Below are 15114 nucleotides of genomic sequence, written 5' to 3'. Positions count from 1 at the left end.
CTTACAAGGGAATTGTCATGTTTAGCAAAAGTTAGAAGGGAATTGTCATGTTTAGTAAAAGGCTCTCGGGTTCCAAGAGTTCAGAGGCATTGCTTAACATTTTGGTTTTTTCTACCTTTGGCTGAAGATCAGCACTTATCTTGCAGGCTCCAATGCTGGATTGCCCAATAAGCAGGTCATCACAAGCTTGTACAAGCATATCTCCTTTTAATAGGCTTCATTTTATTCTTCACACCATCTGAGTAGATGGATTCTGACTCACAGTGATCCTATACAAGATCGTCAATCTTAAAACAAAAACAAAGAAAACCTCACTGCCATCAAGTCAATTCCAACTCATAGCAATCCTCTATCTCTAGGGGAGTTTTCTCAAGCCTCATCCTTCGCCCACGGAGCTACAGGTGGGTCTAATCATCAGCTTTATAGCTAACAGTCCAACTTGCAGTCTTCGCCATCAAGGCTCCGCTGTGCTCACAGATACTGCTTGTTTAGTAAAATACGTGGCAACGCTGTGTGGAAGAAGTCTCCCAACAATACGTGCTCACTTCATGTCTGTCATATTTTGGTATTTCCCACATTTCAAAATAATTCAGTGCTATTAAACAAAACTTTTACACGCACAGGGAAACGACAGACAAACACTGTGTCTTGCTTTGTTGTAGGGCCTGGAACCAATGCCTGTAGCTGGCAGGGCACTTTTTTTAAATTTTATTTTAACAATTTATTGGGGCTGATACAATTCTTTTCACAGTTCATACATATACATACATCTATTGTATAAAGCACATCTGTACAGTCTTTGCCCTAATCATTTTTTTTCTCTTTTCTTCTTTTACATTTTATTAGGGACTCAAACAACTCTTACCACAATCCATACATATACATACATCAATTGTATAAAGCACATCCATACATTCCCTGCCCCAATCATTCTCAAGGGATTTGCTCTCCACTTAAGCTCCTTGCATCAGGTCCTCTTTCATCCCTCCTGGAGTGACAGGGATCTTCTCTCTAATGCGGCAAGTGTTCCCTGTGTTTTCGATGAGTTCCTATGATCTGTGTACCCTTCTCTGTTGACAATAAGCATTCCGTGAATGCTTATCAAAGAAATAGATGCTGGTCCCGCCGAGGCACTTATCACACCGCCACAAAGAGAGTCAACCCACTTTCACAGCGAAGTTCATACAACATAAAGATTGCTATAAAACCAATGTTCGGTATTTCTCTCTAGGCACAAAGCATGATTTTATCTTCCTGCTTCATTTGATCGATTTAACCTAAATACATCTGTGCAACCAGCACTACTTTAAAAATAGTACCTTTTAAAATTCTGCATTTTTAGAAAGTTGGTCAGAATTGTGGAAAAAAGTAACGGAACTAAAGAAGCCAGCCAAGCAGATAAGAGGAGGACGGTCAACTTTCTTCGAGAGGCGTTTAAAACACTTTATAATGCCAATTGAATCGTGTGCTTTTTATACAAAGATCGAAATACATTGTAGATAAATACAGTATCCCGCTTCATAGCAACACTTAAGTGCCTGCTGCATCCCACTTAGTAGGCGGGATCGGAAAGTACCGGGACCTTGGTCTTGCCTGCGAAGCACATGGATTTCTTTGCAGGACCCACCTGGCGCCGCGCCGCGTTGGAGAGAAAATAAGCCCTGACCATGCGGCGAGCTCCGAGCGGCGCATGTGCGACGCCCACGCCGACGCCACCCCTCCCAGCTACATTCTTCGAAACCCGGAGCGCAAGCTGCAGCAACTGCGCCTGCGGGGAAAGGAAGCGCTGGGGCGGGGCGGCGTGGAGGGGGAATGGCGGCGGCGGGGGCGGAGCCGCGCTTGCGCAGTGCTCCTACCGGCAGGAAGCCGGACGCGCGGGGGCGGGGCCGGCGCGGGGCAGCCGGGGGGCGGGGCTTACACACGGCCGCCGCTACCGCTGCCCCTGCCGCCGCCGCCGCGCGCTTTGTGCAGCAGGCTGGCCCGGGCGCGCGGCAGGGTCCTCGACTGGCGCTGCCCCCGGGGATGGTGAGCAAGGCGCTGGGGCGCCTGGTGTCTGCCATCAACCGCAGGAGGATGAAGCTGCTGCTGGGCATCGCTCTGGTCGCCTACGTTGCCTGTGAGTGCGAGCCCGAGGGGCCGTCCGGGTAGCCCCCATTCATTCCTGGCGGCGGGGCCGGGGTCGGCGGCCGGTGGCGAGGTTGCGGGCGCCCGCGCCCCCGGCCGTGAGTGTACTCTCCGAGCCTTCCGCCTCCGGGTCTCCTCTCAGGCTGCCGGAGCCATCTCCAGCGCCCCAGGCTGTACCTGCCTGTCCTACCCCCCCACTCCCCCACCCCTTTCCGGGAGACTTCGCTCCCCTGGGCACCTTTTCACTTTTGCACACCAGACCCAATCGAGAAACTTCGGCTCCGACCCTCGGTACCTTTTAGGCCCCGGCGCCGAAACCGAGGGACCCGCGCTGAGTTAGCCATGAACTTGGGACACCGTGACCGCGACTCCGGGGGCTCCGAGGCATCCGCCGTCTGCGGGCAAACCTTGTGTGCACGGTGGCTTCAGCCTGTTGCCCCGAAATTGCCTCCCCGCCTCGTTCGCGTGTGACTGGGTGGCCGTTCCCGCGGGTGTGCGCGGCGGCCCGGCTGTCACCGAGGGGCTCGGGGTCCGGTGTGTGTGTGTGTGCGCACGGGAGGCGCGGAGCCTCCGTCTGGCTCCCTGGTGCCGGCCACGTCGCCCTGGGGAACCGAGCAGGGTTCCCGGCTCAGCGATTCCGGGGTTGTTCCTCCCACCGGAGCGCAGCAGCCCGCGGGGACTCCTGCAGCCACGCCGCCTACTAGATCAAATAAGATAAAAATACTTTGCTGTTGGCAGACAACCCCCCCCCCCACCACACACACACACTGTTTGCTCCGCAGGAAAATTACTCAGCATTTAACTCTTCTGGTACGAAATGGTACCAGCACGGACGGTGCCTCCCCGGTGGAGTACCCCATTGGTCACAAGCAGTGGGGGCAGCGGCACTTCGGGACTGAGGGTTGGGCCGCCGGGCGGGGTGGGGGGCGCCGTGGTCCCCGGTGGGGAGCCCAGGGCCGGCTCCCACGGAAGCCGAGGTGCTCGTGGCGAAGCTGACCGTGGAGAGACCGGGGGCTGCCTGATGTGCTGGTTGTCCCAGCAAGGAGGCGTGCAGTGGGAGGCACCGGGGCGGAGCGTGAGCTCCTGTGGCTTTTGGTGTTCTGCGGAGGTGCTTCTCCTTCCTGCCTGCGCTTTCCAGGCTGCTGCTGCCTGGAGGCAGAGCACGAAGGGGGAACTTTGAAAGCAAGTGGTGGACCTTACATCTTCCTTCTTAAGAGGAGGCAGCAATGCTAACGATCCATTCGGTGGGTCTGTATTTTAATTGCAGCTATTCATACTGTATCACGTACCAAAATTGCACTGGAAATCGCTCTTGGTGCCTGTTTGAACGCTCCGCCTCTAAACAGAAGCCACCTGCTAGCTTGAGCTAGGACTTGATTATCAAAGTGAGTTTTGGGGCTCGGCAGAGGCACTGTTGGGATTCTAAGTAGATTGGAAAATTACTGGTTATTAGTAATCTTTTTTGCTCAGTGAACTGAATAGATTATTATCGTCATAATAATTCCTGAACTTGGTGGTGCAGTGGGGTCATGCATTGGGCTGACCATGGAGGCTGTTCTGCCCTGTCCTGTAGGGTTGCGAAGAGTCAGAATCAACTTGCTGGTAGTGAGTTTGGTTTGGAAAGTTAACAAAATAAGACCAGTTTGTTAGGTACAGCCTGGCTACTGCTGAAGGTGGTGCAGGGCAAGTTCAAGGAGGACATCTGGTTGAAAGGGCAGGACCCAAAAGTAATGTTTTCAGGGGTGACTCACTGGGCAGAGAGGAAGAACTGTGTCTGAAGTGAGTGTGGTCACTCTTGAGTAAAGTCGAACCACCTGGTTCAAAATGGTAAACCAAGGAAGCCAACATGCTGAGAAACAGACCCATTTATATAGTACATGCTGGAGTCGAGCAGATCTGGGTTCAAATCCTGCCTCTATCTTGAGGACCCGTTGTGAGGATGAAGACCAGGAAGTGAGGTGCTTAGAACAGTCCTGGGCACACAGCAAGCCCTCAATAAATGAAAGCTGTGGTCACAAATAGTTTCCCGAGTGATCCAAATGGTTTGAAAGCAGGAAGAAAGGTTTGGTAATCTCCTTCCCCAAACCAGCTACAGCAGACCCTGTGGATCCTAATGGCCTGATCTGCAACTGATGATGGGAATGGTATGGGGCTGGGCAGCATTTTGGTGCATTGTGTGTCCCTGGGTCATTGAGGCAGGGCCAACTGAACAACTACACTGATAATTAGTAGTAATCATTTTGCTCAGTGAACTTAATAGATTATTACTCTCATACTAATTCCTGAACTTGGTGCAGTGGGGTCATGCATTGGGCTGGTCATGGAGGCAGTTCTGTCCTGCCCTATAGGGTTGCTATGAGTTAGAATCAACTTGATGGCAGAGAGTTTGGTTTGGAAACTTGTTGACAGACACCCACAGGACACAGAAACTCAAAGGATTATTTCTTCTCTGTCTTCTTGGTTGAGCTGAAAGTGACTCACTGGGAGTGGATTTGGGTACATTTGTTAAATGCTTACCATGTGTAATTCCCATAGTCTCATTTAATCATCTGAAACCAAATCAAATTCATCTCCATCAGGTCCATTTCAACTCCTAGGAACCTGTAGGACAGAGTTGTAGAACAAAGGCTCAGAAAGCCTCATCTTTCACCCTCCCACAGAGTGGCTGGTGGTTGGGGAACTACCAACCTGTGCTCTTAACAACTCGGTACATAATTCACCACTTCACTGGGGCCCTTAATTAGCTGAATAGCCCCAGGAAATAGGTACTATGATTAGGACAACTTCAGGGATGAGGAAATTAAAGCCAAGAGAGATTAAATGATTTATGGATGGTCACCAAACAAAGACCATACTCAACCCCCTGGAGTTGATGCTGACTCAGAGGGACCCTGTAGGAACAGGATGGACCTGCCCTTGTGTTTGAGATTGCAGTTTTTTGGGGGGAATCACATAGATGGTAAAACTATGGAGGCAGAAGATTTGAGTCAAGGAAGCTGAGGTAAGTCCAGATCTGTTGATAACTGGTCCTTGTAGATTACGAGTGGCTTTTAAAGTGACAGGGATTTAGAATGAATGAAGCAGGTGATACAGGGAGCTGTGGAAACATTTTCACCAATCCAAAATTCAGTCATTCACTCTCAGGTCATTTTACTAAGTCCTTATTACCATTGTCTGGCAGTGTGTTTAGTACTAGGGACGTCCTAGGGTGTAGAACAAGCACTAGAATCGAGCCTTCGTGGAGTTTATAAAGTTTGCACTAAACTTAAGTGTGCGCTGATTGTCTGGAGGTGGTTTTCCACAACATAAATTGCTGCCCTTGTCCCCAGCCAAGAGTTTCTGATTAGGTAGGTTGGGGTGCTGCCTGGGTATTTGCATTTCTAGTCAAGTTCTAGGGTGACGCTGATTCTAGTATCCACTAGTCTAAATGTTGAAGTGGCTGTGGATAGGAGAATCACCCAAGTTAGAATTTTTAAACTGGCCTATAAGGAAGGCATGCATCGGAGTTTATGACAAATTCTTGAGTGCAGAACAATTCGGGATATTTGTTTTCCTGACTGAAGGTGGAGCTGAGAATTGAAGGGTATGTAGGAGTTAAACAGGAAGGGTAGAAGGCATAGTCTGTGCCCAGTTCCTGGGGCCTCTAAAAGCAGGGAGTGTTCTTGGAATGCAGAGGAGGCTCTTGGTGTCGGAATGTGAACACAATGTTGCACACAGCCCGCAGGCTGCTCAGGTAGTTAGGAGTCAGGGCAGCTGGCTGGGGAGGCCTTGTTCCCGCCATTGAGGAGGATGACTTGGGACTCAGATGGCGACATGAGCAAGGGGTGCTACATTTGATCAAGTGCAGACAATGGTCGCAGGCTTCTTGTCTTTGCATTTTCTAGTCCCTGCTTTTTTCTTTTCAACAATCTTGCCCCTACCCTCCACCCCACTTCTGTTGCTTATGAGTAAAATATCACTTCTTTGGGAAAAGAAAACAATTTAGGGGTCCGTGCTTGCAAATTAGACATAGGCTCGTTAGCGAGTTCCAGAAACGGGTTTCCTTTCAAGTAATATTAGTCTTTCTCATGTCACAGTTTATTTGATTTTCTGCTTTCTTCTAGATTGAGGTTTTTCTGTGTTTTATTTGGTTGTCCTTCTTGGGGCTTTTCTTTGTAAGGTTCCCTGCAGAAAATCCAGGATCGGTAAATCAGTAACTAGATTAATAATTTCCTAGGCTTAGAGCAGGGGAGTTGGAGTAGGATGCGGAGCGAATAACAATGAAGAAAAGGTTCTGAAACCCATTGCAGTGATACCGGCACAACTTTGAAATATATTTAAATCATCGAATTGTCTGCTATGTGAAGTGTATCTCAGTAAAACTATTTTTTAAAAGAAATCCTTGCTGCTGACGGTGGGAGGTCTCCCTGTTTTGTTATCACACAACTCTGGGCCACACACACTGCATTACGCTGGACTTCTTTTCCTGCATATGTTTGCTGATTGTGTCTCTGGTGTGTTTGTATCTGTAGCTCTTCTGGCATTGCTTTTAGCTCATCAGAGATACCCAGTGTCTTCTTGCTGGGTTGGATTGAAAATAGCGCCAACCTACTAGGCAGGACTTGAGCTTAAGTTACCTTTAGGGTGATTTATTTATCTAGCCATTCATTCATTCATTAATAAAGTTGCACATTGTGTTAGTCTAGGTTGACCAGAAAACAAATTCATAGATAACTCGTGTGTAAGAAAGAGTTTTATGTTATATAAAGAGTAATTGTATATTAAGAACAGATCCCAGTCCAGATCAAGTCCATATGTCCGATAGCAGTTTGTAAATTTCTCTTCTGACTCACACAACACTTGCAGTGACACTGAGTGTAGGAAGATCACAGGCCAGTGGGTGGAAAGTCTTGTGGATCCAGTGGCGGTGGAAGCATCTCATTGCTGGCTTGGGTCTCCTTGAGGCTCTTCCAGCTCCAACACTCTGGCTGCCATCAGCATAGCTCCATGTCCCTTATCAACAGGGACGTCTTGCAGGGAGTGAGTGTGTATCCGACCTCCAGTGAGCTATTTATGTCCTTCAGGCTTCCAAATGAGGTCATCAAGCTACGACCTGATTGACATCAGATTATATAACTACCACACACATACAGAGACACAGACAGGGTCTTCATGACGACACCCATATGTATCAAGTGCAGAGTTCTGGCATAGCAAGGTTGGGAAAACATTTTCTGGTGAAGCATGTGAATTAGTAGTGTCAAAATACACTGTTTAAAAAATGAAATTGTGTTTTTTGTTTTGTTGGTGCAAAGTTTGCTAAGAGAAACAGCCTGCCTCCTTCCCTTTGCCTCATACCCAGGGCCAAGTGCTTTCAGCAGTTCGCAACCTGTGGGTTGTGACGGTCTTGAAGGGATCATCTGCCCTGGATTCCCTGTGCTTCCAGCTCCTATCTGCACCAGTGTACATCCTCTGGTCTAACCAGACTTGCTAGGTAGAATTTGGATCATGGTAGTTGGGGGTGGGGGGCGTGGGAAGCATTTAGAAACTGGAGGAAAGCTATATTCTTCATCGGTGCTACATTGCACCCTGACTGACTCATCTCCTCCCCTAGACCCCTATGCAAGGGGATCTCCAGTGGCCGACAAATGGGCTTTGGGTCTCCACTCTACACTTCCCCCTTCATTCACTGTGGTAAGATTCCCCCTCCCCCCCCCCACCCCCCCCCGATGATGCCTTATACCTGATCCCTTTGACACCTCGTGATCACACAGGCTGGTGTGTTCTTCCATGTGGGCTTTGTTGCTTCTGAGCTAGATGGCTGCTTGTTCACCTTCAAGCCTTTAAGACCCCAGACACTATCTCTTTTGATTGCCAGACACCATCAGCTTTCTACGCCACATTTGCGTATGTACCCGCTTGTCCTCGGCGATTGTATCATGGAGGTAGGCACCCAATGATATGATTTTTTGTTCTTTGATGCCTGATAACTGATCCCTTCGGAACCATGTGATCACACAGGCTGGTGTGTTCTTCCATGTGGGCTTTGTTGCTTTTGAGCTAGATGGCCGCTTGTTTATCTCCAAGCCTTTAAGACCCCAGATGCTATATCTTTTGATAGCCGGGCACCTTTAGCTTTCTTCACCACATTTACTTGTTCACCCGCTTTGTCTTCAGCGGTTGTGTGGGGAGGGGGAGCATCATAGAATGCCAATTTAATAGAAGAAAGTATTCTTGCATTGAGGGAGTACTTGAGTGGAGGCCCAATGTCCTTCTGCCACCTTAATACTAAACCTATAAATATAGGCACATAGATCTATTTCCCCATCCTCATATATATATTTGCATATGTACATGTCTTTGTGTAGACTTATAAATGCCCTGTGCCTCCTAGCTCTTTCCTCTATTTCCCTTGACTTTCCTCCTGTCCCACCATCATGCTCTGTCCCCACCTAGGTTTCAGCTATACCTCTTCGTTACATTACTCTTGATCATTCCCTACCAGGCTTGCCACACCCACCTCACCACCAATTTGGATCACTTGCTGTTCCCTTGTCCCTGGGTTTGTTAACACCACTTCCTTACCCCCCACTTCCCCCCATCCCATGTCTCCCCGGAACTGCCGGTCCCATTGTTTTTCCTTCAGATAGTTCATCCAGCCTATCTTATTTAGACAGACCTTCGGAGATAATAACATACACAAAAACAAGACAGAGCAAAACCAAGCAACAGTATACAACAAAACAACAACAACAAACCACTGACAAAGAACAAAACAAAACACAACAAGAAAGAAAAGCTTGTAGTTAGTTCAAGGATCGTTTGTTGGCCTTTAGGAGTGTTTTCCAGTCCAGTCTGTTGGGGCACCACGCCCTGGCCCCAAAGTCCACTTTCAGCATTCCCTGGAGACCTTGCGGCTCCGCTGCACTCCCCCAGTGCTTTGCCTCCGTAATTTATTTCTTTTAAAAATATATATTAAGTTCCTGAGTGGCACAAATAGTTAAACACTCAACCACTAATCAGAAGGTTAGCAGGTTGAATTCACCCAAATCTATCTTGGAAGAAAGACCTGGTGATCTTCAGAAAGGTGCAAAAAATAATCATGGGTTGCCCTTCCTCACTTTGTCACTGAATGATCGTGTGACTGCTCTGCCCAGGGATGGAGTGGAGGTTCCTTGCTTGGCTTCAGGGGACTACTGCCCCCAGGGGGCAAGGGCCTGGCAGTCCGTATTCTCTAGGACGCAGTGGAGGAGGGGTGAGGTAGTTGGTTTATTGTGCCAATATGGCCAATAAACACATGTGGGGTTAATTGAAGGGCGGAGAGATAATGGCTCAGTGAGCCTTGCCTTTCTCGTTCTCTGGTCTCTTGCTTTGTGATGGTAGGACCAGGTTGTAATTGCCTTGGCCAGTTCTCTGCTTCAGCTGGCAAGGCTCACTTCCTGCAAGATATCCCTGAGGAGAAGCCACATGGACCTAGCCCCATACAGCTCTGGGTGCTGAGATGCTTACACATACACTGATCCTGCTTTCCTCCTGCAGTCGGCATCATAGTGTGTGTTTTGTGAGGTGGAAGAGGACTTTGTGGCTTGGTGTCGGACATAAGGGCTAATGTTGGACTTGTGGGCTTGGGCAGCACTGGGTTAGGATGTTTCTTTGATGTGCACTTAATCTTTATATAAAACTCTCTCTTATACATGAGTTTCTGTGGATTTGTTTCCTTAAAGTACCCAAACTAACACAAGGGGGAGAGGATGGCAAGTCTTAATAATTTAATTGTCTTAATTGAATTTGGGGCTCTCCAGTTCTGAGACCCTCTATTTAAACCTGTCCAGTAATGAAAGCCCAGTCTTCTTCCAGGATGGGATTGTTAGTCTTTCTGCTTCTTAAGGAAACTGGAAAGAAAACTCTTAGTTGCCTCCTCACCCGTTCCTTGATGTGCACCAGGGTTACTGATTTTGACCGTCATGGTTCTATTGTTGGGCATTTTGGTTCATGACCTTTTCCACTGCTGCCTTCAGATTCAGTTTTCTCTCACTCTCCCCACCTCCATCCATTGTCTCTCTCACTTCCAATCAAATGCCTTTGCTGGTCTACATTTCTTCTTTGCCCTTCATGTCGGTTTAAACCTTTAAACCACAAGAATAAAAAGAAATCTCTTCTCTGACCTTTCAGTGGGCTTCAGGCCATTATCTTTTCACCTTCATCTCCTGAAAACTAGAATTGTGACATCTAGCATTTGTCTCTTTAATTTTTGATGCATTGTGGGTTTGGTTGTAATGAAAATTTATTTGAGGCACCTTTCTGTTTGCTTGCCTTTCCTGGCACTGTTATTTCCTGCAAAAGCACTAACTCCATTAAACCCCATGACCATACGAAAGTGTCTTATATTTGCTAGCTTTGCATTTAGGGGAACAGACCCCAAGCCTTTATAAGGCTGGGGCTTTCATGAGAGTGCAGCTCTGTCCTTAATATAATTAGCCTCCCACTTGATTGAAAATCACCCGCATGCATTCACTCAGTCAACATTCACTGGCCTGTTTCCTGGGTGGATGCTAAGTGAGTTGGGCATCATTCTGGAGCCAGGGGATGCTAGGGAACCAAGGCTGATAGATGTAAGCACACTGTGGTTTAAGTGGCCCAGCGACCCTTTCCAGCTTAGGAGAACCGGATACAGCTTGTTGAATGAAGATTTTCGGAACCCTCCATAATAAGTATGCTGACTTGGGAAAAGAAATCTGCCTTTGTAATTTGCAGGAAGGCAGCACAGTGTGGCAGTTGTTATGACCCCTTGAACTTTTCATTTCAAAAGTTTTCTTACCTACTCTCACTTACCTGCTGCCATCGAGTAGATTCCAACTCAGAGCCCCCGGAGGACAGGGGAGAACTTCGCCTGTGGGTTTCCCAGATGGTAAATCTTGGAAGAAGTGGAAAGCCTGGTCTTTCTTCCATGAAATGGCTGGTAGTTTCAAACTGCTGACCCTGGGTTTAGCAACCCCATGCGTAACTCACTACACCACTCAGATTTCTCATACCTGTAGAAAGATGAATTCAGCACACACCCTCCTCCTAGATCCACCCCTCCCCTTTTAAACATTTGCCACATTTGCTTCCGTGTTCTTTTTCTGTGTACTATTTTGGTTGTAAAAAGTTACAGATATAATATTTCTTCTTTCAATACTTTGATATATTTCTCCAAAGAATAAAGAGAGTCTTTGATCTAGTGAGGCGACCCTAGTGGTACAAATAGTTAACCTACTTGGCTGCTAACTGATAGGCTGGAAATTTGAGTCCACCCAGAGGCACCTTAGAAGAGAGGCCTGGTGGTCTGCTTCTGGAAAACCGGCTATCAAAAGTCATGTGAAGAACGTGCTACTCAGACACACATGTGGTCACTGTCTCCTAGGGAGTTCCACTGTGGAATCTCATTATCAATAGCATAGCCCAAAATTCACATGTAATACCATCTCACTGATCGTCTATATTTTAATACCCTCATATTTTATAGGGAGAAAGAAAAGCCCTTCTACTCCCGTAAAGAATTAGTCTCAGAAAGCCACAAGGGCATTTCTCCCCTGCCATATAGGGTCACTCATAATTCTGTCACTTAAATATTGCATTTAATTTTCAGATCCTTGGTGGTGTAGTAGTTAGGCACTGGGCAGCCAACTGCAAGGGCAGCCACTCTGCAGGAGAAAGGCAAGGCTTTCTACCCCTGTAAAGAGCTAGAGTCTCAGAAACCCACAGGGCAGGTCTGCCCTCCCCCACAGCGTCTCCCTGAGGTGTGATGAACTCGATGGCAGGGAGTTTGGGTTTGGGGGTAAGTCCCTGAAAGCATCCGTGGTGGCGCTGCTGGGTAAATGTGGAGCTTCCAGCTGCATGGTGGGTGGTTCAAACTTGAACGCCGCCGTGCAGGAGCAGGAGCAGGATGAGATTGTTTGTTCCTATGAAGATTCACAGCCTTACAGACTCTATGGGATTGCTGTCCAGTGGGATCAGCTCCATGGTAGTGAGTGGATAGGTGCTTTAAGTTATCATTGTCACCTGATCTTGTTTTCTCATGACGTCTACTTTTATAAGACACACAAAAATCTGTCCAGCCAATTGGCCTGTAAAATGTCCCACATTCGGGCTGTCCTCTGATTGCTTCCATGGGATTGAATTCAGGTTGCACGGTTTGGACAGCAATGCATCTCCCCCCTCCCTTTTTGTTAAAGATCATTTTATTGGGGACTCTTACAGCTCTTATAACAATCTATTTATCAATTGTATTAAGCATATTTGTACATATGTTGCCATCATTCTTTTCTAGACATTTACTTTCCATTGAGCCCTTGATATCAGCTCCTCTTTTTTACACCCCCCTCTCGTGACCCCTTGATACATTATAAATTATTTGCATATCTTAACATGGACTGCTGTCTCCTGTCCCTCGTGGTTTCTGTTGTTTGTCCCCCTGAGGGGTGGTGGTGGTACGTGTTGATCATTGCGATTGATTCCCCTTTCCTACCCTCCTCTCCCTTACCCCTACTCTCCTGGTTTCGATACTCCCATTTCTGTTCCTGAGGGGTTTATTGACCTGGATTTCATGTGTCGTGAGCTCTTATCTCTACCAGTGTACAGGCTCCAGTCTAGCCCAAAGTGGAAGGCATGTGGCCATATCACCCATTGATAGTGGGGGGTGAGGACGCCTCAATGAACCAGAAGAATAGGGCGTGTTTCATCGGTGCTATATTGTACCGTCCTGGTTGACTCATCCTTTCCTTGGGACCCTTCTGTGAGGGGATGTCCCATTGCCTACAGATGGGTTTGGGGTCTCTGCTCTGACCGCCCCCCCCCCTAGTTCTTAACATGTTTTTTTGTTTGGGGTCTTCTGAAGCCTGTTTCCTGTTCCCTGTCAACACCTCATGATCGCACAAGCTGATATGCTTCTTCCATGTGGGCTTGTTGCTTTTCAGCTAGATGGCCGCTTGTTTAACTTCTAGCTTTTAAGGCCACAGGCGCTATATCTTTTGATAGCCAGGCACCATCAGCTTTCTCCACATTTGCTTGTGCATCCGTTTTGTTTTCAGTGATGGTGTCGGGAGGGTGAGTATCACAGAATGCCAGGTTGTTAGAACAAAGTGTTCTTGTGTTGTGGGACCAGGCGGAAGGTAAAAGGGAACAGGAAAGATCTAGGAAGCAAAGCTATGGATAGAAGTATAAACATAGGTGGGTACATATTTAAATACATTAATTCATAAAAATAGAAGCATTGGCCTATGTACATCTATTTATATTGGCGATACATTGTAGACAACGATGCATTTTGATCCACCAGGAGCTGCCTCACACCAGGGTTGGCCCACCTTCAGTGATGCAAAGTCTGGGCCCCAGGGAGAGCTGGCCACCACTGCTGTCTGTTCCAAAGTGACCCTTCTCTAGGACACAAGCTCAGAGCTGATGCTTGGAGACTCTGTGAGCCTCCTGCTCGCCAGCTGGTTCTTCCTGTGCATTTCCACACACGATTCTCGCCCAAATCAGTGTTTACATTGGCTCCCACAAAATAGTGATGTCCTAATTCTCGGAATCCTTCTACATTTACAAATGTCTGAAAGGAAAAGGAGGACGTATTTCCCTCTTTCTCCTCTTATTCTTTATTAATTTCCTGAGTCCTCTGTAACAAGCTGGGTCCCTTAAAGCAACAGATGCTTGCTCTCCCACCGTTCCAGAGCCTGAAGTCCAAAATAGAGATGTCCACAGGGCCGTGCACCCTTCTAAGGCTCTTCTGGGCTTGAGACTGTACCGCTAAACTCTGTTCAGGGTCACACTGCCATCTCCACTTCTGTCAGATCTCTCTGCTGTGGACACTTCATCCACGTTAGTCAGGACAAACTCCATTTCCAGGTCCGCCATTACAGCTGCAAAGACCCGTTTTCCATGTACAGTCACAGGTTCTGGGGACATTCCCTGTTGGGGACTACCCCTCAGCTCACTGTGCTCTCCGGACACCTTTCATCTTGGAACTCGTCCTTGATTTCCAGGTGGGCCAGGCTCTGTGGGCCACCTTGTCCTCTCCCTGCCCCAAGCTCAGAACCAGTCATTTCTCCAAGGCTCCTCTTATGGAGAATCTTCTTTAGAAACCAACATCTGAGCACTAGTTGTGCCCATCGCTACTAGGGTGCCATTGTTTTCAAAATTAGGAGTTAGTATTCATACCCACAGGTTTTCCTGTGTAACCCGCCCACCTGCCCAATGCAGCCCCCTTTTGCTACCAGGAGAGCTTTGTCCCAGTGCTCCTGTGTTTACTCATTTGCTCTGTACGACCAGGCAGACGCAGCACTTGAGTACGGATCACCACTACCAACATCACACCCAAGGAAGGCCAGGAGACCTTTGCAGCCCTTTCTGTTCACAGGACGTAAATCGCTGAGGACATGTGGCTACTGTGTCACTGGTTACTCGAAATACTGTTTGTCTGTGTTTGATAATGAGGTTCTTCTTTAGCCGTCCCTCCTCCTGGTGTTCAATTCTAAGTCTTTCTGATTATTTAAAATAGGTAACCATTTAGATATAAGTTCTAGTTTGACATTTTGCTGTGATCCCTAGCTCCTCCATCCAAGTCCATAAGGCACGCCTATGGAGTTGATCCCAACTCCCAGGGACCCTGCAGGACAGAGAGAAGGCACGTCTTGTCAGGAACAGAGTGCCATCCACACCTTACTTCATGGAGCAGGTGACGGCTCGAACTGCTGCTCTTTTGGTTGGCAAGCCAGCATTTAACCCGTAATGCCATTGAGTTGATTCCAGCGCATAGGTATACTATATGACAGGGTAGAACTGGCTTTGTGGATTTCTGAGACTGTAACTCTTTGTGAGAATAGAAAGCCTCATCTTTCTCACAAGGAACTGCTGGTGGTTTCAAACTGCTGACCTTAGAGTTAACAGCCCAGGGTCCCTCATAAGTAGCCATTTTTATACATGCATAAATATTTATTATGCAGATTGCATATATATATTCTAATTTACAATTTG

At 47.6% G+C, this 15114-nt stretch overlaps 1 protein-coding gene across 3 annotated transcripts in view; it reads left to right on the top strand.

Annotated features, from left to right (window-relative positions):
• Positions 1 to 1926: 1926 nt before the first annotated feature.
• UXS1 (UDP-glucuronate decarboxylase 1) overlaps positions 1927 to 15114 on the top strand; it is a 107301-nt gene continuing 94113 nt past the window's right edge. For 2 of the 3 annotated variants that reach the window (XM_075563351.1, XM_075563350.1), the window contains exon 1: positions 1927 to 2116. In XM_075563351.1, the coding sequence (XP_075419466.1) occupies positions 2023 to 2116 (94 nt within the window). In that variant the 5' untranslated portion in view covers positions 1927 to 2022. The remainder of the gene's footprint in view (positions 2117 to 15114) is intronic. The other variant, XM_075563352.1, reaches the window with a different exon arrangement.

The sequence above is a fragment of the Tenrec ecaudatus genome, chromosome 11, assembly GCF_050624435.1.
Source record: "Tenrec ecaudatus isolate mTenEca1 chromosome 11, mTenEca1.hap1, whole genome shotgun sequence".
In the NCBI taxonomy this organism is placed as follows: Eukaryota; Metazoa; Chordata; class Mammalia; order Afrosoricida; family Tenrecidae; genus Tenrec; species Tenrec ecaudatus.
This window is presented reverse-complemented; position numbering and strand designations above follow the sequence as displayed.